This window comes from Thunnus albacares, chromosome 13, assembly GCF_914725855.1.
Source record: "Thunnus albacares chromosome 13, fThuAlb1.1, whole genome shotgun sequence".
In the NCBI taxonomy this organism is placed as follows: Eukaryota; Metazoa; Chordata; class Actinopteri; order Scombriformes; family Scombridae; genus Thunnus; species Thunnus albacares.
Genome location: NC_058118.1, coordinates 16321208 through 16348735, shown reverse-complemented (window position 1 = coordinate 16348735; position 27528 = coordinate 16321208). Strand labels below are relative to the sequence as shown.

The 27528-nt window shown below is 39.8% G+C and overlaps 1 protein-coding gene and 1 long non-coding RNA gene across 3 annotated transcripts in view; both read left to right on the top strand.

Annotated features, from left to right (window-relative positions):
- Positions 1-422: 422 nt before the first annotated feature.
- LOC122995920 lies at positions 423-3054 on the top strand. 2 transcript variants are annotated; one of them, XR_006406886.1, is made up of 4 exons: positions 423-978; positions 1067-1178; positions 2450-2670; positions 2843-3054. It is a non-coding gene; the product is annotated as an uncharacterized LOC122995920 (long non-coding RNA). The 2 variants fall into 2 exon arrangements; XR_006406885.1 differs by having other exon boundaries at positions 2450-3054.
- An 11283-nt stretch (positions 3055-14337) lies between these two features.
- LOC122996057 (reticulon-4 receptor-like 1) overlaps positions 14338-27528 on the top strand; it is a 93365-nt gene continuing 80174 nt past the window's right edge. The window contains exon 1 of the mRNA XM_044371582.1: positions 14338-14504. Coding sequence (XP_044227517.1) covers positions 14492-14504 — 13 coding nt within the window. The 5' untranslated portion in view covers positions 14338-14491. The remainder of the gene's footprint in view (positions 14505-27528) is intronic.

Genomic DNA, 27528 nt, shown 5'->3' with positions numbered 1-27528 from the left:
GTGTGGAGATTTATTCATTTTATAATGTTGCATTAATGCAGATCTTGTTTTGATACAAAGTAGCAGTTGACAAGAGGTGTGGATGTTATGAATAAATGGATGCAATAATCTGTTTGTTATTATATGAGAAGCACACTTTTGATAGGCTGATGCTAAACTGTTTCCTTTCAGGCATGTTTTAAGTCATTTAAAAAATACTCTGCTTGTTTCTCTTCTTCTGCTTCTCCCTCTCTCTCTTTGAATAAGTAAGTAGTGTACTGGACTACAATTAGTTTCCAAACAGGTTGTGATATCAAAAAATCCTGCTGATATACTGTACGTACACAACCTAAACTCTGATTTAAAGTCCCCCTCCACTCAAAAATGTGTTTTTCTTCTTGGTGCATCAGTTGGATGTTCGGGATTCACTGCGCAGACTGATGTATGTTTGACACTAAAAGGCTGTTTTCACATCCAGCAACTGAAGAGGGAAGGTTTCTCTGTGCTAGCCTTATATCACTTACAGCACCTTTAAAGGTGTTGTAAGTGATGAAAACCGATTCCAGCACTCCCAGGAAGGGCTTACACAACCAAATACACCAAGTGAATTAAGATGGCTGAAGAAAAGAAAGAAGAAAAGAAAGCTGTCAGGGAAAAAAGAGAGAGGAGTCATGTAAGACCCGCATTTATATCAGTGTGGTCTTCAATTGGTGGGAAAACCTAAAAGGTTTTTAATCTGAGCGAAGCTTATTGTTAGCTCGGTAGCTAATATTAGCTGTAGTTATATGTGCTTCATTATAGCAGAAAATGAACTCAGTAATGCTAGCTAACTTTACAGCCAAGTGGATGACTGAGAAATGAAACATTAGATAATAATGTTCATCTGTCTTTTCCTCATTATGAGAGAGACTGCTTCACATCAACACCCTTCAAGCTCAGAGGAAAGCAACCCCCGCACCAACCATTACTGTCAAGCATTTCCAGGAGTTCCTCTGAGAGGTAGCTGGCTAGTTTCTTTTGAATAGATGGTAGTTACGGTTGCATATTAGATATTAGAATATTCAGCTGAATGGTTTCTTTTTGCCAGGGATGATGCTAATTTCGCTGGTGTACAGTGGCTGGTGGAAGAAAGCCCTCCTGAGGAAAGAGCTCTTTGTTGATTGGAAGGGAAGTTTGTGTCCAGTTATTCTTGCTACCAGGTGAATTGGCTAGCTAACTCACCAGTATCAGGGAAGCAAAATTGTCACCTTTCAGCAAAAGGTGACAACCATGCCTTCTGAGAGGCTTGTGCTGATTTGCGAATGGATCGTATATCGATGATTGACGAGTCTTTTTTTCCTACACCAATATTAAGGCGATTTTAACTAACTTTCTATAGTGTTATAAAAGTAGTGCAGTTCCCTTAAGGGATAGCTCCGTGCGTAGGTTGTGTGTATAGTGAGTGTGCAGTCGAGAGAGAGAGAGAGAGAAAGAGAGAGTGACGATGAAGCTGGCAACATAGCAGGTGAACGTAGCAGTGCAATGTGTGTACAGAGGCTATTTGTCAGTGAATAAATGCTACAACACCACAAGACCCGAGCCAAGTTCCCATGTCTTGCTTGCCACCTGCTGATTAAAATGAAGGGGGTTAGCCCCGAAGTTAGCGACAATGGGTTAGCCTAACCTGACCTGGCTCCCTTAAGGTGGACTGACCTTTAACATGGAACAGCTATTCTCATTGTAGTGACAATCTCAGCCGCCCCTAAACAGAGAACTGTTTGCTGAGTCTATCAAGTTTTGCTCAGCCTCTCCCAGAATTATTGGTATTTTCTGTGTTTATGAAAGGGTATTAAAATGTGAGAATATTTCTGCAAACTTAGGATGATATGTTTCCCTTATCTTGTCATATTTTGGATATGAGAGAAGGAAATGCATTTCAGTCTCTGTTTCTAAGAGGTCACAATGATGACACAGTCTCTGGGTAGCCAGGTTTTTGAATGTCTTTCTTTTTCTATCTCAAGACTATGGTCCCCAGGTCTGTATTTTGTTACAAATTTTCAGGATTGGCCAGTTCAATTTCTCTGTTTAGTGTTTGATAACATTGAAGCTTATTCTGGTTTTTAATTTCAGTTCTCTCCAATCTTTTCAATTTAAGGTCAAAGCATTTTGGCTTTGGCACTTTGTGTGCAGTTGTCATTGTTTTGGTGTTGGACTGTGGTATGAAGTTAAAATGCTAATAGACCCAGGGTGTCTGATTCAAAATTTATCTCTCTGTCTTGTCTCTGTCTCTCTCTCTACCAAATATTACATAAGCTGTGTTTTCCATTAGATTTGTCAGTTGTAGAGTTATTGTGTTTTTGTTTTGTTTGATGAACTTTATTGTATAGTGAATGCAATGCACTTCAATACAATGGCTGTAAATACAAATTTATAGTAATTAGAAATGAGTAGGCTAACTCAACTTATTTTTGTTTGTGTTTTCTGTTAAGAGGTGATGCTCGAATGGACAGTCCTGGTTTCTGTGCACATTGTACATACACCAGCGTGGATCACGGCACCAAAGAAATGATCAGCGTGGTCAACATGGACAAGAGAGAAACTGGGAGAAATTCCTTCATTATGGAGAGGGAGGCGCTCATCCACATTTTTGACAAGCACTTTTGAACTGAAGCTCTCAGAGTTCTGCACAGGCCCAAATTGCAGCTCTTTTTGGTAGGACATATTGCACTTACAGTATATGTTTCATTTGCTGCTGTTGCTCTTGCTAATAAAGAGCATTAGTTCCCAAACATTCATCAGACATAAATGTAACTGTTTTGGATTATGACCAGGAAATGTTTATTGATACCAACATTGTTTATGTTTGTTTTGTTGACAATTTCAGCCAAGGGGAAATAAAAAGACAGTGGAGTTCATCACTCACTCGACATGTGGCATGGATCCAAAAACTTTGGCAAAAAAATACATTCAGTAAGTGTAATAAGTGCCCAATGGAGTATAATCTGAAACTGTATATGTGTAATTTCAATAGTGGACACTCAAAAGTATGGCATGACAAGAAGTCATAACACACACTGATGTTCAGTTACATTATGATGTGCAGTCATACTGTTTGATTTTATACATGTAATGTAAATAAAGTACATCAATCTGTCAAGGAATATGTACATTTATTCACCAACTCAAAGATGTAAGCTGCTGTTATTATCTACAAGTGTCGCCTCCACTGCAATGTTGAGTATGTTGAGTAGGGCTCCTTGACATTAAAACATCAACCCACTGACAGATAACAAAGACAAGCTCTGGATGCAGAAGGACTCCGAAGCTCATCTGAAACTTGTAGAAGTAATCCTGAATGAGCACTGGCTCAAGTCTGTCCACAAGTACTTCACTTTCAAGTCAGTCTGTCTGGGTGGGTGCTATTAATTTGGTATTTAATGGTATACAGTAACTTTGGCTACTGATCATATGGACACTGTTGTAGCATGAAAAGAATGGGTAAAAATATTTGACTGCCTGAGCAGATTACCCAAGCGAAAGGGAAATGGATCATTTGAGTAAGTTCATCATGAAGCCATCTTATGCTTTAGACATGTTTTCAACATTTAGGTAGGAATTTGGTAAGTCTGTCAATAATATTCCAAAATGAATTATTCTAATAGTGTTTACCAAAGCTAGAAAATTACAAATGATTGATCAAAGTACAAATGATTGAGTTAAACGTAACTACTCTTACCATCCGATAAGGTGGCATAAGCTTTACAAAAAGAAATCAAGGAGGTGGACACTGCAGACAGTGAAGGAAGTGAAGAACTACAGCTACATGCCAGCACTTCAAAGAGCTGTCCTGCAGAAAAGGCTGTCGTCCGGTGTTGGTATGCCATCAGTGAGGTCAAGGAGGCCTCTAGGAGTTCTGTGCAATATTCCAGCACCACCCACAGAAAAGTTGTTGCAGACACAAGCCAGCAGAGGAATAGGTGAATCATACAATCTGCCTTGGGTGAAACTCAATATGTGAAATGTGTAGTGGAACATGTTTTTACCCTCAAACATAAGAGAAAATGGTTCGGATATAATATTATAATATTAATATTGTAGATGTTCCTAAATAAAATGGAGAGAATTTCTTTTATTTAAGCAAATGGGGAACTTGATAAGGCACTATCTTGATGTGCCCAAATATACAAAAACAGTCTCTAAAACTTGTATTTAGTGAGTTGTCCAATATTGTCCAAAAGAGCTCCATGATTTACTGACAAAAGCCCTATCACCTGAAATAATTACTCAGTACGTTTTTTTTTTATCATTAGTGATGAAAGAACTGATCCTGACCTGTGATGCACTTCAAATGACTGCTCCCTATTGTGTTTTAAAAGGACAATCCCTGCAACAGCAGCAATGCTGAGCTCCTGCTTTGTCTTTCAGGCCCCAGCAAAATATGTTTATATTCTGTATTTTATGTAAATATTGCGATTTTTAAAAAAACATATTTTATACTGGACTAAAATAAAGCATTATAATACTGTCAACCTTGTTATTCCTGTATCATAAAGCCAACCAAACTGAGAATGGGGTGAATGTAAAAAAATCTTTTATATATTATATACACGTTGAAATATTGCAATATACACAATTACAATAAAACAAAGTTTAAGAAATACAATAAATAAAACAAAGTGTGGATGCAGGTATAAAGTGTCAGGTCTACACTCTACTTAAGCGAAAGTCTTACATATCGGCCGTGAGGATCTAAAAAACGCTCCTGAATCTTCAGAACGCAGCAACTGGGGATCACAACCCTGTTTCCTAGTCCCAACACTCCATGCTGCTACATAACATGTTGTGTGTAGACAGCATGGTGGAACTGATGGTTGCGGTCACTCGGGTGTTGGGCATCAGACTGTGCATGGATGTCATTCCAGATTCCCACAGCCAGCTTCAAGACCCTTTCTTGAAGGATGTACACATCTATTTGAGGCAGCATGGATATGCACCAGGGTGGCTGCTGACCACAGCATAAATTCTCGGCATCTGATGGCATCTCCAGACACTTCTGACAAATGCACCAATGTGGCTGTCCAGGGAAAGGATGGTCTGGACCTGAGGCCTGCCTGGTGTTGCAATGTAGTGCAAAGAAGATCAGGCTAGGGTCCCGGCAGAACATGAACATTTCCAACAGCTCCTCTCGACTCAGTGTGCTTAGTGCTTCCTGAAAGGATAGTTCTGAAATATTAGTAGTCATATAAAGCTTTGTTATGGTCAAATGACAGTATATTTTATAAAGTATGCTGTATATGTTTATAAGCATACACTGACAGACGATGACTTATAAACTAGAAATACACAAATGAAAATAGAGAGGGGAGCGCTAAGTGCAAGAACAGACAGAAAGTTAGCCAAAATGTCGATATCTCTTACAGCCCATTTAAACCTGAGTTTAAGGGGTGGGCTTACGAGCAGGATTTGTGACATCACAACTAGTTTGGAGCCAATCATGGTCCAGAATGTAACACACAATTGTGATGTGGAAACTTGAGGCCTACAGTGCACATATACTGAGAATGGACTTCATAGCGAAGAAGGAGACATCTTGTGTCCAGCAGTTTAACTTTTGAAATGACAAACATTTGCATATTCAGAGATTATGGGTTTTTCAGTGAGGAAGAAGGAGTAGATGTCATTTTAAGGCTTTTAATGAAGTAATTGAAGTTTTTTTTCTATGGAAAACTCATGTCAAATACAAATTATTATTTCAAGCAGAGCATATTTTACATGTTTTGAAACATGTCTGGAAGGGATCTATGACGGTATACTATTTTCCTAAAAAAAAAATACAATCCCTCTCAATCATCACTTATGTTGTTTGTTTTGCTATATTAGGGATGTTCTGGGCATCAACCTTTGGGTAGTGGGTGTGTAGCCCCCAGTCAATAACAGCATGCAAGTGTGAGGGTGGACTCATACTGTAGTGACCAGGTTACATCGCTGTGTTTTTATATGCATCAGTGTTTCTCCTGCTTCTCTGTCTTCTCTGCTGTGTTCAGACTACTGCTGTGTGCTGCTCCTCTGCTGTCCGTGTGTCTGTTTTACCGACACACACACACACAGAGCAGAGAGGCCACAGCAGACAAGATGAAGCTCTGCATTCACACAAAATCCGGCAATGTGACACCTTCCTGCAGGGTTGTGCAGAGGTGTGGGCATGTTTATTTGCTATTTATATACTGCTCTGTTTCGCTCCCTCTCTCTCTTTCTCTGTCTCTCTCTCTCACTCTGCTCTCAGCTCACTCTGGTCAAGCCGGGGAGGGGGGACCAACTTTGAATGCTGTGTTTACAAACAGCAACCGACAAATCTTGTATAGTATACCTGTAAGGCGAGCACAGCTGATGAATGTGGAAACAGCCTTCTGAAGTCAAACATCCAAGTCACGTAACATGCCTATTTGGTGCATATCCGTCAGTCAGTCTGTAAGTTAGTCAGTTATGTTTTATTTTTGTGTCATGCCAATCTTTTGGCCCATCCAACATGGAATTAGAAGACACATCTATATGTCAAAGACAGCTTCTGGTAACACATATACAAAACCAAAAGATAGACATCACTAATAACATTTCTACACTATATGATGTGTTTTACACTGATAAAGGGCCTTTTACCACCTGCCAGACTTTCTCAAAGTAAAGGAACATCTTCATTGTGTTATATTTGAATAGCCAACCCAGTCTATATACAGTACATTGTCCATGCTAAACAATATATGCAATAGATATTTCTAAATCATTGTAGGTCTTTCCAGGTTCAACATTAAGGGTAAAATACTACAGTTCTTAGATCATATTTAATTTTAATATTTAATCATCTTGAAAATATCTCTGCACACCTGAGTGTGTGACAGGTGCATCGGAGAAAAATGCAACTTGAAAACAGTAAGAAAAACTGTCTTGCTCACTGCTGAAACATTTATTAGACTCTGTCCGACCTTCATCAGGTATAGAGTGTATACATATACCTGTTTTTTTCTTTTCAATATTTAATCATCCCAAATGTACAACTCTAACACTGACGTACAAGTCCAACCCTCAGCTTACCCAGATCTAAAATATTTACAGTATGGACACCTTGCAGGATAACTAACTTTTAAATAACATATTACAGACATTTAATACTTAGTATCAATACTGGACTAAATAAAGTGTGACTCCCCAAGACTGAATATTAGACATTAGATATTGCATTACTCAAGTCAATCTTCAAATCTGTCATCATCTTAATTTCATGAAAATATGCAGATTTATTCTAATAGGGCCCAAAAGCACATTACTTTCAAGTATAAAATTGAGGTATTAAGCCAAGTATCCGGTACCCATACAAATCACTTTTCCTTCCCCGTTTGCTCATGATGAGCTGCTGAACTTGTATAACATTATAACCTAGACACATGAGAGTTGGATTTTACACACAGTCTGTCTTTTTTATGGCCTTATGATGCTAAAAAATCATTCCAGAGATGTATTATAATTATAGAGGCATACAGAATATATTTTATTAGGCCACTTATACAATCGACATACCTATTTGTCTTACTGTAGCATAATCAAAATAAATGTATTATGCAGATCTTTGCTTAACATAGGTCTGTTTTATACAAGAGTGGTTATAATACTGGTAATACATTAATCAGATGCCTTGACCTTGCATTTACAATAGATTTAAATTTTAAATGTTCAAAGAAGCAACAAATCATGAGAGCTATAAAATAAACAGAGCCCTAGGCTTAATGAGATTTGAGAATTGACTGGAGCACTGGAGAATTGACTGCAACATTAGACAGAAATTATATATATTCCTCTTCGTGTGCACTAATAAATACTTGCTTATGTGATGTTTCAAGCTCAAAATATGAAAAGCAGAGGGTCTCTTGACCTAGACTTCAGATTAATTCCCCCCCAACATGTTATGGTTGTTTCATTAAACTCAATCAATTCTTTCTGCAGCATGCCCAAGCAATAACAAAACAAAAACATTATTCTGCTCCAAAACAGCAAATTTCTCAGCATTATTATTTTTTCTGTAACAATTATTTTTTGTTGATTGGAGAGTTGTTTGTCCACACCGAGCTGATTTAGCTCTGGGGCAGCTTTTCAAAACTATGTACAAGTTAAATTAACACTAATGGCACGGACTAATATGAGCACTGCTGAAGTGTTCATTTTCACATCTTAGAGTGAAATGAACACTGATGATTTGCATTTAGGAACTGATAGTGTTCCTGTGCTATTGAATTATAGAAGACATCCTCATACTTAAAGGTATTTTTGAAATCTGCTATAGCATCTCCATACTGTATTAGTCCTATATCAGAATAGGGAAATTTCATGATCATCGTGGCCATATAACTCCAGTGATCCAATTCTATCCAACAAATGTTACAACTCTGTTTTAACGACTGAATAAGGAACCCAGCTGTTGTTACCAAGGTTGCTCAATTCTTTCCACGCATACAAAAGTGATTTCTGAATCAGTGTGAAATGGAAAGAGAAATTGCTTGGAAAGATGAAGGGAAACAGGCAAGCTAAAGAGATATGGAAAGAAATGGTTAAAGATAGCAAGAAACATTGGGAAAGAGAGGAAATGGATCAAGAGAGAAGAAGAAATGAGAGTGTGTGGCATAACCTCAACTTGTGGGAAAGAACTTGTGGGTTATATTGTCGCCATTAATATTTTAACATAACAGTGAAAACAGTCCTTTTAAAATTGATTTACAGTTAGATATTTCAACAGATATCCAGTAACAAGATGCTACAGCCTACAGCTGCTAGTGGCCCTGTGAGGCCTTGTGTGCTAATATCATCATGCTAACATGTTGATGTTTATCAGGTATATTGTTTAGCATGTTCACTATCTTAATTTAACATGCTAACATTCCCTAATTACCACTTAACACAGACTACAGCTGAGGCTGATGGGGATGTCTTTAGTTCTTCAGGTATTTAGTCATAATACCTAATGATTGGACAAAGTGGAACTTTGACTTGAGGTAGGTGAAAAGGTAAGGGATCACAAAAGTGATACAATTCATTCCAAGTAGGACATAAATGTGTGAACCAAATTTCAAGGCAGTCAAATAGTTGTTGAGATATTTAACCAAAGCCATAAATGTGAACCGCATGGTGGTGCCAGAGGAAAAATAAGGGGATCACCAAAATCATTAGGATTCCTCATCTGGGGACCATGAATGTCTGCACCAAATTTCACAGCAGTCCATCCAATAATTGTTGAGCTATTTCAGACTGGACCAAATTGGTGACTTGACTGACCAGCTGACAGACAGAATTAGCAGCTAGCTGGGGAACAAAGTGTAGCATTTAGCAGCTAAAGCTCCAGATATTTTTCTCAAGAATTATTCGGTAGTGACCAAAATGGAGCTAAAAGGAGACTAAATATGGGATATACATTTGTCAGGTGACTGGAAACAACTCCAAATGAATGCTAACATCTTTTAGATATGTAAAAATGCAAATATTTGACATGTTAACATGACTAACATGTTCACCATAACAACTTTATAAAGGTGAATGTTTTCAGCTGGTTGCACTACTCTCATGTGGCCAAAAATAAAAAAATAAAAATTAAGCAGATTTTTGTTGATATAAATCTCTCGAAATACACCCAGGGTCCATAATCAAATTAAAATACAACATTTATTCTCCATGTTTTACTTGTCTAAATGATTCAGATACAGGCAGTTACAAGCAGTTGTCTCTTTCTCTAGACTCGATGCTGAGGCAGAGCTTTTTACACAATGCCTTCCTTGTTTGTAACACTGACACTAACACTAAGCTATGATGAATCTTGCATTTGATTTCAGTTGAATTATACATTGTCTAAAAGCTTGTTTCGTGTGTGTATGACAAAAAAGGAGAGATTTGTCTTTCGGGGGATGGCTTTTTGGCGTCTGAAAGACGGATGCTGTCAGTTGAGAGGAGAGTTTCATTGTACTTGATCGCCACCAGTGAGATTTTCTCTCAGCCCTTGTATGGACAAACAAGAAGGTGCACTGTCCTACAACAATATGAATTATCTCTGACTGTTTTTCATAATTTTTCTTGTTTTTTTTGTGCTTTTTTATTAGGTAATTCACTTTGCCTGGCAGAATCAACACCATGATAGAGTGTCAATTATTGAGAAGATGGACAGAAACTGCAAGATGGACTCCAGCACCAACACACCCAACTCATCATCTCATCACACACACACACACACATATATTTCATTTACAAGCCTATTTGCATTCCCTGTTTTGTGTTCCACAGTTACAATCCACTTTCTCGTTGTTCAGGCTATGTTGAATGATTTGTAGCAGCAGTTAAAATATTAATGCTAATAGGAAAACAGTTTTAGGATTCTTAAGACACAGAGAAAAGGAAAATTGTGTGTGTGAGGAAAAACAGGGTAAACAGAGGGAGAGAGAATAGACTTTGGATTGTAAAATCTTTACTGTCACAATTTAGACTCAATAAAAGCACTCAGCAACAGCAGATACAAACACAAAGTGAGAGAGAGCAGGTGGAGGGGCATAAAGACTGGATGAAACACAGACAAACCTGGCAGCAAAGAAGGTAGGAGATGTCAATTCTGCCCTAAATGAGGTGACAGACAAACATTTTCTGCTCCACTGTGGCAAATATGATAAAAAAAGGTACCAAACTCCTTATGAAAATAAAATATAATTTTTAAGAGACTGAAACCTCCTCTGGTCAAATCAAAGTGCCTCCTAGGAGAAAAAAACTACCCAGAGACAGCTAAATATAACAGCGTATAAATATAAACTATTTGAGAAACTCATGAAAACAGTAATTATTCTCATCAACACTTGCCTGCCCATTTGTTTCCATTTTCATGACTCCCCACATGATTGTAATGATTGTATTATACTGTTCTGATACACATTCAAATACACAATCAGAAACTTTCACTGACAAAAGGTGTCAATGTCACTCAGATTAGAGTCAGCTGTTGGTAATTACTTTGGCAGTATCAAAGTTAAGTTCACTAAAAAAAAACTGGAGATGAAAAAATGAGAAAGATACTGGATGTGAGAGATAGCACAAGTCTTAAGCAATCTGGACCAAACAAATTATAATAATAACAATAACTTTATTTATCGAGGACTTCTCAAAACACAGTTACAAAGTCATAGCCATAAAAACCAAGCACATTATAGAAACACACACAACAAACGCAGTAAAGTAAACTAAAATGACATAAAATATAATATCATCAAAAAGCTATTTTAAACAAGTGGGTTTTTAACAGTGACGAGACAGAGTTGGCGGCCCTGATCTCCTCAGGCAGGTCATTCCAAAGTCTAGGAGCCCTGATTGCAAAGGCTCTGTCCCCTTTATGTGTCAATCTGGACCTTGGAACAACAAGAAGCGATACCTCCGATGATCTCAAGGAGCAGGAAGGGACATAGGGCCATAAGGGATCTGATAGATCGCTTAAGGCAAGGCCTCTCAGGTCTTTGTAAGTAATCAATAAAATCTTAAAATCTATTCTAAAAGCGACAGGTAGCCAGTGAAGGGAAGCCAGGATCGGTGAAACGTAATCATGTTTCCTAGACCGAGTTAAAATCCTGGCAGCAGAGTTTTGGATAAGCTGGAGGCAGGGAGAAGGATTTTTTTGCTGATGTCAGAGAGCAGGGAATTACAATAGTCCAATCGACTGGTTATGAAAGCATGAATGACAGTTTCCAGATGTTTTGGCAGAAAGAAATGGTCTAATCCTTGAAATGTTTCTGAGATGATAAAACCAGGATTGAACCATTGAATTAACATATTAATCTAGGGTGATCCAAAATGACACCAAGGTTTCTGCGATACTGAGTTATTGAATGAGACAGTCATTAAATTATAGCCGAAGAAAATGAAAAGTATATCAGCCTTTAGACATCTAATACAAAAACCTCAAAGTAAACTTCAGTGCTGGTTAGAAGTGAATAGACAATACTGTTGTTTGGCAGCACCTGGAAGTTCCTTGACGCCCTCCCAATCATATTTATCATATATGTTATCAGTTTATCTATGATGTTGTCACCCTGTTTTTCCATACTGTAATTTTGCTATTTTGGTTTATTCTTTACAGACAACATCTAACTGTTGCTCTTCCTGAGGTTTCTTCTATTTTTGGGGGGGTGGGGGAGGGTTCCTTATTTGAATCAAGGGATAGAGGAAATGCTATAAAGGTTGAAACGCCCCCTGAAGCAAATTTGTGATTTGTGATATTGGATTACATAAAAATAAGAATGAAAGACAGAGAGACTCTTCCTGTGACACTGCAGCCTGTATAAAGATGTAAGAACCAAGTTTTTTAAAACCAAAATACAACTTAAACATATTTGACACACTCTTAAGACCAAAACAAAATTCAGCATTTAATTGGGTAAAAACTGCCACAGGCCAACAAGCAGGAACATATGTCGGAGCATGTCACAGCCTGAGGGAACACCAGTGGTTGAAGAACTCAGATCCATTACATAAGTACAAGTTAGTAATACAGCAATGTAAAAATACAAGTAAAAATCCTGCATACACAGTTGTATGTTGTTGTTCAAATAAAAGTACAAAATGATTATCAGTAGAATATACTTTTAGGTATCAAAAGTAAAAGTACACATTGTAAAGAATGGCCCCTTTAAAAGAGATGTATTATAATGTATATTATATTGCAGTATGATGATGTTTCAAGATGAATGATGATGAACTTTTGACAATCAAATAATCATTTTAATCACTTTTCAAGCAAAAATGCCAAATATTTTCTGCAACAATTCGCTGTTTTTGTTTGTCATATATGACAATGAATTGAATATCTGAAGGTTTTGGATTGTTAGTCAGACAAACAAGCAAACTGAAGAAACCATTTTTTAACATTTCATAGACTGGACGATTAATTGATTAATCAAGAAGAATCAGTAGTTGCAGCCCTTATATCGACACAATAAAATTTAGAGGAGTGAAAAATACAACATTTCTCTGTGAAATTTGGTGTAGTAGAAGTATAAAGTAGCATAAAATGGTAGATAAAGTACAAGTACCTCAAAATTGCCATTCAGTACAGACCTTACTGTCCTCCAATGAGCTGAATAAAGCACATCAATATACTGATCTCTTTCTAAATCTGCCTCTTCTTTTTGATTTTTACATCTCTTTCCTTCCAGCTCAAACCATCACCATTACATACTCAATTTTGGTAATGATTTCTTTGCAACAATTTATTTTCATTGTGGTGTGCAACATACAAACCATTTGTTAAGTTTTTTTTCTAACATTCTGGATCATTATTCTAACATTGTAAACCTTGTACAACATGCTTTAGCAATACAGTACTTAATTTAATTATGGCCATGCCATTAAGGCAGTTGTGAATTTGAATTTTGAGAGACAGCGGGAGAGTGAGTGGGTAAACGCAAGAAGCGGAGGAAGAGGGTTCAGGGATCAAGAGAAAGGGAATAATTGAATTGTAATTGAAGCTTTGGTAGTATTGTTTGTGCAACATTCACGGCCATAAAGCATGCTGAATTGTTGAAATGAAATTGAATTGAACTGAGGGAGATAGAGGAGCTGTAGAGACACGGTCAGACGTGGAAGAGTCAGTGAACAACTTCTAACTGCCTCATCAACATATAGGCTTCTTCCCTGTCATGCCAATAAAGCATTTTAAATTTGAAGAGAGGGAGAGTGGGAGACAGAGAGAGAGAGAGAGAGAGAGAGAGAGAGAAAGGGAGAGTGGGAGAAACAGAGAGACAGAGAGAGAGAGAGTGAGCTGTGCTGGCTTTCATCAGTCACATCTCGCTGTGGGAGGGGGATTGAAGCGGCTGCATGCCTCGGAGCTCTCTGGTAACAGAGACAGTAGACGGCACTGACTCACACCGACTATCCACACTCACACACACATTTTAGACTCTACCTGACCTGCAATCTGACAAGCCGACAGGAGGAAGATGATGATGAGGACATAAGTTTCCCCTGTTTTTTTTTAAGCTGCTCTTGACTTTGACAGCATATTTCGTTTACATTTGGGGCATCAAATAAAGCAAAGAATGCATGTTATTTATTCATAAACACCAGATGGCGGTGAGTTGAAATATCACTTAATCACATCTCAGGACGGGACAAAGTGTTTTTTTCTCACCTCTTTTATTGCAACTGCGGACAACTTCGTTTCTACCGGTGGAGGAGCTTCTATTTTCATCCTTAATTTTTAAAACATCGTCCGACTCTCCCCCCCCCTCCTTCTCCTCTTCCTCCTCCACCACCACCTCCTCCTCTTCCTCCAACCGTCTTCACTTCACACAACAGCCACCGAGGAGACCAGACTACAGCCTGCCTGCCTGCCTGCCTGCCTGCCTGCAAGCGGTCAAAGGGAATCAAAATAGCAATTTAGTCAGCAACAGCAGCACAGGACTGGACGCTCACAAGGATGCTACTTCAGCACAGACACTACTAGACGGTCCAAACAGCCGCTGCCAATATGTTCAGGCGAGGTAAGAGAAACTGGGATGCACTTGTTTTTATGACTGGCGATGCGCAGCGTGTGTGGCTGTGTGGTTCATTAGTGTTGATGTGTGTGTTCCTGTGAGTTGGTACAAATTCTTGGAGTGTTTTTTCAATTTTTTTGGCTGAAGGCAGTCGCGGGGGAGCTTCTCGGTGCTGCCTGAACAACTTGCCAGCCGTCCTTTATCCGCTGGCGGCCGGGACTGGAGAGGGAATTAAATATTTATCCACTTCATGTAAAAATTATTCTTAAAATAGCGAACCGCTGCCGCACTGCAGTTTGTAGGACTTGCACGAGGATGGCTGGCGCTGTTGCTGGGGGGGGGGGGGGGGGGGGGGGGGAGTATAGAAAAGGCAGCGCGCGAGAGAAAGAAATCATGAGGAAAAAGTTCACATTTGTGCTTTTTGTTACTACTTAAGTAAGTTTTACACATTTGACACTTTGTACGTGCGCGCACCCATGGCTTTTTTTGTGTGTGCGCGGGCGCTTGTGTGCGCGTGTGTGGTTAAATTTGGCCTGACAGATTGAGGCGCACAGCCTACCAATAGCAGGATATTTTGACTTGTGTCTGCACCAGGGGAGAGAGTGGCTCTCCCACCAGGTCCGAGGGCCCACAGAGGATAAAACCCAGTGGAGGAGTAAACAACAGAAAAACAGCACGTGCCCAACACCTTGCTGTGTCACAGTGACATGTGGCTCTTTTGTGGTCAGAAAAGGTATTAAGTTTTACCACAATGACCTTGCCTGTGTGTGTGTGTGTGTGTGTGTGTGTGTGTGTGTGTGTGTGTGTGTGTGTGTTGACAGGAAATCTCCAATCCCTTTAACAGCATCCTTCTGTGCCTGCATACACGAGTGTGCGCGTGTGTGACAAAGAGGAGCTTCAATTAACATCACTCTTTGTCAAAAATTCAAAAAGCCATTTTACAAATTGATGCTCCATGTTAAATATTCAACTCATTGAATCATAACTGAAAATATGAAGCAAAATTTGAAAGCGCTTGCACACATACACACACACACACACACACACACACACACACACACACACACACACACACACACACACACACACACACACACACATAAACACACATTTTAAAGAGAAGCATTTGTGAAGTGGTGACTCATCTGCCAATCTGCCAATCCCCCCCCTCAAAAAAAAAAAAAAAAAAAAAAATACAGTGGGGCTGTAGTGAAAGGCAGATTGTCAGGATGCTGTTTTGTGATGAGTGTAGTGCACGGCTGGCTGAACCCTGAAAACATAATAGAAAAACACTCTTTAATAGAGACGCTGGATGTCTGTCATTTGTCATTTCAATGCTGCCCAACACCGAAGAGGGAAGCAACACGCATACATCCATGCACATCATTATCTATTAGCTCACTTGGTTGGCTCGATTCAGGGCACAAGCTGGGCGATCTCCTCATTAAGGGTGGGACCTAATGGGCTTGACAGAGGGCTGATTAGTACTGTCATTGTGTGTGTGTGCGTGTGCGTGTGCATGTGCGTGTGTGTGTGACAGTGCAAAAGACAGAGGGAGCTTGCTGGCTAGAGGGAGACAAGCTTTAATTTTAATCTTCCTGTAATTTCAGATGGATAGCACCCACACACACACACATCCACACATACACACACATATATGGTGGTGATGGCTGACACGTTGCTTTGTATCTCCTCCTACAAATATGTGGCTGTCAGTAACAATAATAAAATTCAGAGTAATTGTGCAGTCTGCCTGAGATACAGTTATCTATGTCTGTCACCTTTACCCACAGTATCTCTCAGCGTTTGGATAAAACAAGAGGGGGAGTGAGGAGAAGGAGGATAAGTGTTTTTGTGTAATGGAAACTCCCTCTCTCTCTCTTTCTCTCTTTGTCTGTCTCTCGTTCTTTCTCTTCCTCTCTGCTTGGCCAGTTCCTGCTGCCAGCCACAGTCTGAGAGAGGAGAGAGGCCTGGCAGGCTGATTGGCTACTAGCTGGCTGGTTTGGGTGGCTGCCGAAGCTTTGTTTCCCTGCCAGTTTGAAGCTGGATTTTTTCCCTTACTTGACTTTGCCTCTGTCTCCAACTTCTCAGTTGTCTCCTTATTTTATCTACAGTTCCTCAGTCACGTACACACTGGCACTGTGTGAACAAAACGTCTCAAGCCTTAAAATTAGATTAGCTAAATCTGTTATTTCTCCAGCACATTCTATCGTGTTATAGTTAACACCTGTTAATTTGTTCGGATGTATTAATTATAAATTTATGTTTTTCAATGTGACTAAGTGCTAGGAATATGGTGATGTCCTTGGGCAACAAAGCACAAGCTCATACTGATTTTTGCTAAATTGAAGCACTATTCATCTAAAGTTTCTTTTTCCTTTTACAAAGTTGCAGATGTGGTTAAGCTTTTTGCCGCATCAAATACACAATTACACTCATAAAGCACAGGAAAGCCCATTATTTCATTCAGATACACAATCCTACACTGATCAGCTGAGCTCAGCAGAGGATAAATTTAAGAATAAACATATTGATGGGCAAAGCTTTAGAGTCCTGACAGTGGTAGATCAGATAAACAGATGAACGCAAATAACTTTCTTAAGGTTTTTGAAATGAATTGGAAAATGGCTCTGCAACAGCTCTGTCATTCTACTTCCAAACTGGGCTGCTGCATAATCTCAAACCATTATGGCATACAATTTTAAAATTGTCGAAAATATGCAGTCAAATTGTCTCATTTTGAGGAATTCTGGGCAGACTTCTGAAAGAGACTGTTAAGCAGCACACTGCTATGGAATTTAACTTTAGGTTTTTCAATTTGCAGATATTTCTGAAAACTCTGGAGATATGAGTGCATTTGCAAAATGGCCTGCAGAAATGGAGCGAGAAACAAATACAGCGATTTGGAAAACACTGTTGGCTGAATGCATTTTGAGTTAAAGTGATGACAATATAATCTACGGTTTGAACCACTTGTCAAGATTTTTTTTAAAAGGGAACTTAGACTTGCAAAACAGTTGTTAGAAAGTGTTCACAACTATTATTTGTACTTAAATTAAACTTGTTTGCTGATGCAGTTTGTAATAAATTTAAACATAATCATATAAAGTGTTGTTCTACTGCACACACATCGTTTATGAAGACTGCAATACCTGCATAACAGTATGTAAGGTATGTGGATTTGATGGTGTTTGTGTGTCATATGAAGTCAGTTTATATGGAAGAAGATAGAGTTTTGTATGTGTGAGTTTGACACATTGCTTGACATTTTTTGGGGAAAGATGTCAGGAAATGTGTGAAAACAGTTTTTGAGTTGTGAACTTGTAAAAAGCCTGACTTAGGTCTCTTCTTCTTCTCTTCCTATCATTACTTCTTAATATGATTTTATCCTCTCGCTTTCGCTCCTGGTTTCTCCGATGACTGTACTGTAATCCGCAAAAAAAAAAAATTGCAATATCTTAGGTAGTGAAATGTTCTGTGATATTACCTTCAGCCATGATAATCTATAACTAACTTTAGCTCTGTGCTGAAATTCGCTGATCAATATCAATATATGATGGTAAAAATTGCAAGTCACTGTTCATTCAGACTATAGCCTCAACCTCGCCTGAGGGCCAATAGCTTTCTCTGAGCCCAAAAGTGAATAAAAGTCTGGCTGGATTATAAAACCTTCCAGCAGTATTCAAGTGAAATATTGCAGTGCACACTATATGTTGACCTGTATTTCAAGTAATAATGAGAGATCTTTAAACGAGCTTTCTCACATCTTGAATTTCATTTGATCTATTTTTAGAGTTGCTGTCATAAATATATACACTTTGTGACAAAGAGTAATGTCACATCCTTACTTTCTCTCTCTGAGCTGACAGTTGCGTTGGCACACATACATTTTGCCTGCAGGTCATTGTCAAGTCTACAAACAATTAGAAGCTGCTGTTGCTCTTTTGTGTTGCTCCGTGTATGTGTGTGTGTGTGTGTGTGTCTACTAGCATCTATGATAGCCTCGGTGGATGATAATAACATATGGATTAGTGACAAAATGTTTATTCGGGTCGTGAAGCACCAAATGGTGGGGTAATTGAGTGCTGAGATTGATCCAAATTTGTTCTTGCAGTACTGACATCCTGAGGCAGTGGGCAGATTTTACAGACTCGGAAGACAATACAGGGAATGTGGTACTTTGTGAATTCTGTGGTTATATTATGTTAGAGAACTAAATCACCTTGGGATTTAATGACTGGAATGGAATTCATATGATAATCAATAACATCTGTAATGCAAGTCACAGTGGAGAATCGGATGAAACGCATCGCCACACACAGTGAGCGTCCGTGCAATGGCTGTGCATATCAATGACCTTTGTAACCGCTCCTCCCGCCCGATCTCAAGGTCACTCACAGACTCCTTCTTTCTTCCGCTGTATCCTGAGCTCAGTGTGGTCTGCTCGCTGAATTCTATTTTATCATCAAGTTGTACAACAGTTTTCCTGAACGTGTGCAGCATTTACAACGCAATACACTGTGTATAAATGTGTCAAAATAATTACAGGGAATGATGTTTTACAGCTCCGAGCTTATAAACCGGTGAACAAACACTATGCAAAAAAAAAAAATAATAATGATAATATGAAACACTTAATGAGCAGCAATTGGTTTGATGCTAAATAAACAAACACCAAGTGCTACAAATTATGCTGCACAGAGCATGAAATGGCATTTCGCAATGGCCCTGTGGTATGTTTTATCCCAACTTTCCTGCTTTAAAAAAAAGCTCTATCACACATTTATCTTTGTGTACCAACACACTGCATTTTCAATCATTGCTTCTAGGTTATATGCAAGCCAATGGAATCAGTTAAAGCAAAAGAAACATTCCTCTGTGCTATTTTTACATTGTTCAAGCCAAAAAAAAAAAGTGTTAAAAGCCATAACAGAAAAGGTTTATGCCTCAATTCCCTCTAATTAGACTCATACTATGTTTGTTTAGTTGCTGTGGCAGTAAAGTTGTTGCTGAATTGTTGGTAAATATGGTGCACTAATTTGCTTATGAATCTCCGCAGTTCACCTTGAGAGCCGGCTGCACACACAGCAGGAAGGTCCTGTGTGAATAAAGTGCTCAATCAAATGAGACATTACTCCCTATCAGGAGCCCTGTGGAGACCTCTGATTGCAGGTTCATGTAGCAACAGCTAGGGCTAGTTATGCATGTACCGTATGCGTTTGTGCGTGTGTGTGTGTGTATGTATGAGACATAGGTGCGTCTGTATGTATGAGTGTGAGAAAGGTTTTGAGTGAAAGGGACACAAATGTGTGTGATCACATAGCAAGAGCACATAGCGCGGTGATCATAAGGATTTTGTGTGTATGTGTCTGTGTGTGAGTGTGTGCGTGAGCCTCAGGAATCGTTAGTGTAAATGTCAGAGCTGGAGGTCGGAGACATACTGTATACCAAGGTAGAGACAGAGAAGAAGAGATGGACACAGGAAGAAAAGAGCGATTATTTGGAAACATACTTCACCTGGAGGATAAAGGAATGCACAGAGAGACAAAGCCAGTGGCGAGTGAAAACTGAGCTGACAGGAGCTGATTGAGTGTTTGTATGTGTGTATGTGTGTGTGTGTGTGTGTGTGTGTGTGTGTGTGTGTGTGTGTGTGTCTTAGACTGATTTGTCAGTTTCTCCCTCTCTGGCCCAGGAACTTCAGTATTTTTCTATCTCCAGATGGAGAGACAGTTGGACGAACCAGTCACATGCAGCAGCTTCCTCTTTTGCTGACTCAATTGAATGAGCCGCTATTATTCATGTTAATGTTGGCATGTCTTATCTTATAAGCCATAAACTTAGAGATTTAGTTTAACAATTTATAAATAGGCTTATTTGCTTTCATTCTGGGAGTAAGATGAGGAGATGAATATTCATGTTCTCATGTTTAGCTTAGCTTAGCATAAAGACTGGAGGCAGGGGAAAGAGCTAGCCTGGCTCTGTCCAAAGTTAAAAAAAAATACACCTAGCAACACCTTGAAAGTTGTCCTATTTACCTAGTGTGTCTTGTTTGTTTAACTTGTACATAAGCAAAAATGTAAAAATGACAATTTGCGACTGTGGTCACAGGTCGGTGAGCGCTGGTTTTAGTTCCAGTACATGCACACTGACAAGACTTTGGGAAGTTACTGCACCCAGATGTTGTTTGCCAAGAAATAAATCCAACATTTAACTCCCCCTAAAAGCACAAGTTTTCAGTTTAGCATTTCTGGTCATGAATGGGTTTAAGAAAGGAGCTACAACACATTAATTAGTGAGCTTTTAAATTGTGGGTAGGCTACTTTTTCCTTTTTTTTTCAGGCTAGATGTGCACTTAATGCATCAAACATCAGATTGATACTGATATTTTCATCTAATACTCTAAAAGTCCCATATTTGTTCACTCTTGCTGATGCATTAGTTGTTGAAGTGATGGCTGCACTGTCGATGAACAAGCACCACATACCACGTTTCCAAACACACACACAAAATAAAATTCAAATCCTTTGTGTCTAACTCCCATGCAGGATATATCTCCTTTATCACCCCTCTTCCCTCAAATCTCCTCTCCTCCCATGTCTTCTCCTCTGTAGCTGGTTCGCTCTGTACCTGTTGAATAATTGATAGCTGTTTTGGTTTCTGATAAGGCGTTTGGGGTCCGCAGCTCTCAGCAGTATGGGCTTGCTGCTTTCCTCGCGGCAGATCACACGGCTCAGTCCATCCTTTCACTCTCTTTTTCTTCCCCTTCTTCACCCTGCCTCCCTCCTTTTTTTTTTTTAATCTCGTCCTCTACTATCACATGCTAGTTATCCTGATATGCGCCACTCACATTCTCTGTAAGCGTGTTTGCATGCATGTACAATACTGTAGCCAACAGCTCCCATTCCAGGTTTTATTCTAGATAAGCTCTCGATATCCATCTTCTTCTCCTGATTATAAACAACCCTGCAAACATAAATAAATGGAATATGCTGGATATTACCATGGAAACAGAACTTGCAGAGACAGAAAAATAAGTAAATAGGATTTTACACATGTCTCCATACTGGCTGATAATGCCCCCCGCACTCCCACCCCCCCCACCGGTTTCTACAAGGAGTCGACAAATAATGTAAACACTTCATGCGAGAGGATTTCACCTTTGAAGTGGCTGAGTAACCACTGCAAACACTTCTAGGAAGGGTCAAATGGGCAGCATGCCAATTAGCAGCATTTACAAACTCCCTGTGAGCTGTCTATCATATCCGTGTTGGTTAGTTTCAATGTGTGAATGCCCCGTGCAGTGCGCTGAGACTGTCCTGAGACTGTCCTCATAAGACAGACAACAGGACCATTCTGCCGAATCTGTGCCTTTTCTGTCCCCAGGACATTAGATGCATAAATATCTAAGTATAAGTATCTGTATAATACACTATATTGTCAAGCAGCAAGTGTCACGCACTTTGTCCTAATTGCAATTTGAAGATACATCATGTAAAACCTCAATAAAACTGCCTAGAACACTGAAAAAAACAGGATTTTAGCCCTTCTCCACTCTCTAACACTTCACTTCACCATGAAATATAATGATTAGAATCCTTCAGAAATCTTAGCTGTTTGTTCATATGCCTTAGGCCATGTTCCCCAACGCCCTGTCCATAGCCTTTGAATAGGATCACTCCTTCAACACAGCAGGGGTGCCAACCATAGACTGTGCATAAAGAATAAAGATGGACGTAGTGAGGTGTGATGTTCCCCATTGGTTTGCTTTAGAGCCGGTTTGAAGTCCAGAGTTGCTGCTTATGGTCGGCGCTATCTTTTCCGTTTGGAGCCAGGACCTTCCAAAGAAGGAGCGCAGGGTGTTGCCTTTCACAATCAGGAAGCACAACCTGCTACCTCAGACCAAAGCAAATGCTAGCTTACTGGTGCACACTTGGGCTAACATTAGCTACTTTAGTTAAATTGTGCAAACATGGCATGTATCATAATCAATTAACATTAAACTTGAAACTGAAATATTACAACAATAGTCTGACTCGCAGGCGAGCGAACTGTCAATCACAGCTGTCAATCAGCGTCCTCACGGCAGACATCAAAGCTACTACAAGTCTTCAAATCTTATTAATGCCGCAATAATTTCCAAAATTACCACCAGCACACTTGTTAGAGGGCCCAAATTTAGTGATTGAGACCATAATGACTTGTTGAAAAGAATTATTGATTTTGTATTTCTATAAAAAAGTTGACACTTGGAGCCAGGGATTTTTTTGGAGCCAGTACCTAGCATCCGTCGGTGGCATTGCATTTTAAAGTACTTCCACATTGGCTTCACCCTCAAGCCGTGGTAGTTGCCGGTTGGTGCCAATGCAGAGGCCTCTGACAAGAAACCACAGAGTTGTCCAACACTGGCCAATCAAATAAATGAAAGCTCACACTTGCTGGTAGATCACTATAACACTATTTCTACTGTTTATTCAGTAGTATTCATTGCGATGAAAAATAAAAGAATCGACACATGATAACTCTCCAGAGTATGAACTGCTGTGCAGTGTTTTGGCATCTGATAAGTTCGGAGGACTTGTTAGTGTCTGTGTTGGCCTAATGTTGTTACGACGTCTGTATTGGCTTTACATTGATATATCAAATAATTTATCAGTGTTATTTTTTGACCAATGAAGCTGCAATTTGGACCACAGATCATTTTTCCTCAATGGACTCATATCAAAATTCTGATCCCTGAACCTCTTTTGTAGTTAACAAAAGCTGCACATTGACATTCAACCTCATACAATCTAGTGTTTGTACTTGTTATTCAGTTACCTCATAGTTAAGTCATTTTTCATTTATTATTTATGTTGTTTTGTCTACCCCGCACTACAAATTTCAAATGGAGCTCTTGACTATCCCAAAATGTATTGGTGTATTAATGCATGTACCGAAACTGCCTTACAATCTCTCTTTTTTTTGATCACTTGACTTCTAAGGCTCTTTTCTGTCTCTCCTTTTCCGCTACCTCTGCGCAGTAAAGTGTTTAGAGTCTGTATTAGCTGTTACCCAGCATGTGGGGAATTGAAGGAGATGGGTTAAAGAGGGAGAAGAGTTCATCAAACCCAGGACAACAAGTCAATTCCTCCTGATTTACCACATCAATCCCCATCTGTCCCACAGTATTCCTATACACATGCCAAAACGTGTGTGTCCGCACATACATAATCGCTCAAACAGAAACACATTCAGACACACGCCGACTTACTCACAAGCTCTCTTTTACATTTTCCGCCTCTCTCTCTCTGTACCGCAGTATAGACAGACAGGAGCGGCAGCAGTAGCAGGTCTTACATAACTACATCACTGCATTAACGAGACCATCTGCCTCTGACTGGTTCTTACACTTAAAGTTAGTGCTCCATTTGAAATGATACACTTTTAATACAAGCACACACAATGTAAGACCACCTGAACTGTCCTTATAAGCAGAACGACCAGGTGAAAATGGACTGAAGCTGTGCGACTTCGCTATTGTTTGGGCATTTTTCTATTTAAAAGGAGATTTATTTCATATGAATTAAACATTAATGCATCTGCTTAGTAGTAGTGCAAATTTGTACTTTAAAGTTGCAATAAAGGCAAAAAGCTATTCACATATAGAATATTCGCATATATCTTTTATCCTGTCTTATCTTTGCATTGCTTCTTTTCTGCGCCTCTGTCTAGTTCACAGTCAGTTGATTAATCAATTAGTCGATTGAGAGGAAATTAAAAATGGACTGCCTGGACATCAGACAGGACCCACCAGTGGGTTTAATGAAGCGCATCCTGAAAAATTTTCACTGATGCTAAATCCAAGTCCTGACTAAATTCCTAAATTAGCCCTTGAATAAAAACGGAAAAGCCAAAAATGACTTGGCTTCCCAAAAGCCCACGCATAGGTGCACCACAAAGACACTGACGCATGAAATGGCTGAAATTAGAAGAAGCCTGTATTTGGTAGGAGCCGGTGTTTGTGTTTGATGCACGCTTCAGAGTGATGAGAGGAAGTAAAGATGGAGTGATGTAAGAGAACAGGAGATGAGGGACATGTGAGAAAGTGTTGTTTGTCTGCTGCCACAGCTCGTTTGTGTCTCCACTTTGAGTCTCATTATAACACGTTGGCATTTGTGTATTCACGTGTGTGTGTGTGTGTGTGTGTGTGTGTCACACTTAGTCTTACATAACAATCAGTTGCTCAGCTGGGGACACTGTACAGATGAATCCCAGAGGACGCCTTTTTATTGGATCTAGTTTGGAGGTTTTCTGGAGCACAACTGAAAAAGTTATTAGAGACAAACTTTTACAGAGCTGGAAATGTGTACTTGCTCTAATATTAAAGTAAATCAGCATCATATTTTACATCGTTGCACAAACCAGCAGTCATTTTCATGACATTACATTTATATTTTAGGCATCACTGATCCTCTTTTACAGTGAGTGAGTCACAATACTTCGGATGGGCTTTTACATATTTTGTTTTAGCTATTTTTTTTCCTTGCCATATTGAATTCAAGCCTGGAATTGCTATATTATACTCATTATTTACAATTACAAAGACTTTAAATGAAACCATAAACTCATTAAAATGGAACAAATATGTTGGTTATCTTTAACATACCAAGGGAATACATTCTTCATACCCTAAACCAATCCTGATAGTGACTGCCTCTTGTTCAGGAAATTAGAAATGATTTGTACATGATGGGCTCAAGGTAGCTCTATAATAATCCATTGTGAGTTTTCCTTTTCTGTAGCGAGCTTGGATTTATGTCGGTAATCATTCAAATAGTGAATCGTGGCTGAGAATGAATCATTTATGGCATGTTGTACGGTACATTTGCCTTTGAATTATGGAAAGATTATTGCAGGTTGATATCATATGAATGGACCAGAATGGCTACTCAGAGCTGCAGTATGTGCTGAGAGACACAACGTTAAATATAGTGAGCTTTAAATAAAAGTGTCGAGATGGTATAGCCATTGTTGATAGAGCTGGTTTATGGGTGTGCTGCTGTCCCATGTAAGTGGTGTTTATGGGAGACTGGTCCCTGCAGCATCTGTGCTGGGAGGCGTCAGCACGGTTAATGTTGAGGGTTAGGGTCTATTAGAGGATGACTACTAAAACATGGAGACCAGTGTTGCTTGGCATGCAGTTGAACAAACAGCAGTGAGCGGGAGGAAGGGTGAAGACATCCACAGTGCACCCTCTGAACTCCCTCTCCCCCTTTAACCAAGACTGCATTAATCTTCCTAAGCTGTCAACATGACCTAAAACTGACGATGCACAAGTGTGCAGAGAAGAGGAAAAACTCCCGCCAAGTAGACAACGGCTTGTGACTAATAGTAAGTTTAGCACAGCTCACCAAGCTCATAACCGAGTTGCTGCTCCATCTTGGCACAATTCAATTACTGCTTCGAGAAAAGGTGCTTACCTCGGATCTTTCTGCTCACTCATGAGTCAGTCCAACTCTCCACCTGGTGTGTGTGACCTCCCCGTAAACCAGGGAGGGTGAGAGAACCCTGACTTTTGAGACCGTCCCCCCCCCGATGTCCAATTTTAACAGATGGCACCACTGGCTCATAAGCTAATGTTAGCTCACCCCATACGGCACAAGACATTCATTTGGTTATGCAGGTGTGAGTTAATGAAAGGTGCATGCAGAGGCAGTGTGAAGTAAATGCTGTAACAACGTGAGGATGTGTGAAAGAGCGAGAAAAGGAAAATGAGAGAAAAGAAATCTTCATGCTCACGAGTTTTGCAGGACAGAATTTTCACGCCTTTGCTTGCACCTGTTATTTAGTGATATAATGGCCTAAGAGATAATCACATCAAAACAGATGCCTACCTAATAATACAGTGAGTCCCCCAAAAAGCCTGTATGACCTGTGTTGTTGTTATGATTACTACAGTGCTACTGCCCCAATAAGGATCTGGCAGCCACACTGCAGCACAGCTGTCATGAAGATGGGCTGCCTGCCCAACTACACCAGCTGTGCCAGCCCAACCATCACTTAATCACCCTGGGAGGGAAGGAGGGAGGGAGGGGGAGAAAGGATGAGGTACAAGGTTAAAAAAAGAAAGAGCAAGTGGTGAGGGCGAGGAAGTTGGAGTCGAAAGAAGAGAGTTGAAGGAAAAATGCAGAAAAGCAGAAAAGGTGAGGGGAACAATGGAGGAGGCAGAAATGTTGGGTGAAGGAGGGGGTGTGTTGGGGGGCGGGGGGTGGTGGGAGATGCAGATGCTTGAGCAGGAAGGAAAATGTGATGGATAGGAGAAGCAAGGCATGCCAAGAACGAGGAAGGAGAAAAACACAGAGGTCTGAAACGCAAGAAAAAGTGGGGCAAGAAGTGAACCGAGGAAAAATCCAGACAGACAAGGGTGGGGTCGAAGGTGAGTGCTGGGAAAAAGAGTGATGGCGGCGAAAGCGATAGCATGAGGAGGGGAGAGGTGAGAGAGTGATTTGTAAAAGGAGGCAGGGAGCTGAGGTGAAGGAAAACGGCCCACACTGTAGAATGATGAAAAGGACGGAGGGCATAGTGTGAAAGAGACGGAGCGGGAAGGAGGAGAAGATATTGTCAAACATGTTTTAGGTCGATTTCTCAGCCGGCCAGATCAATACCGCTGCAATCAGTCTTGTTATAGCAAGAGCCGTATGCAACCACACAAGAAGCAGCAGATGGTGACCTCTGACAGACTTTCAGCACCTGCTTAGGTTCGAACACTCAGCCTAGAGGTCTGGCTGAGGTAAACATCTCTTAATGAACTAGACCAAATGCCACAGTAAACATTAAAGTAAGGATGAATCAGTTGGCCTTTTAAATAAGACAAACATGATTTCTGTCTTTCTGCTACTTAACGACCCACCTGTCTAACTATCTATCACACTCTAATGTCTTTCTGTCTCTCCCCTCTCTCTCTCTCTCTCTCTCTCTCTCTCTGAATGTGTGTGACTAACACCATGTCAGGCAACGATTCTCAGAGCAAATCATCCGTCCCCGGGGCAGA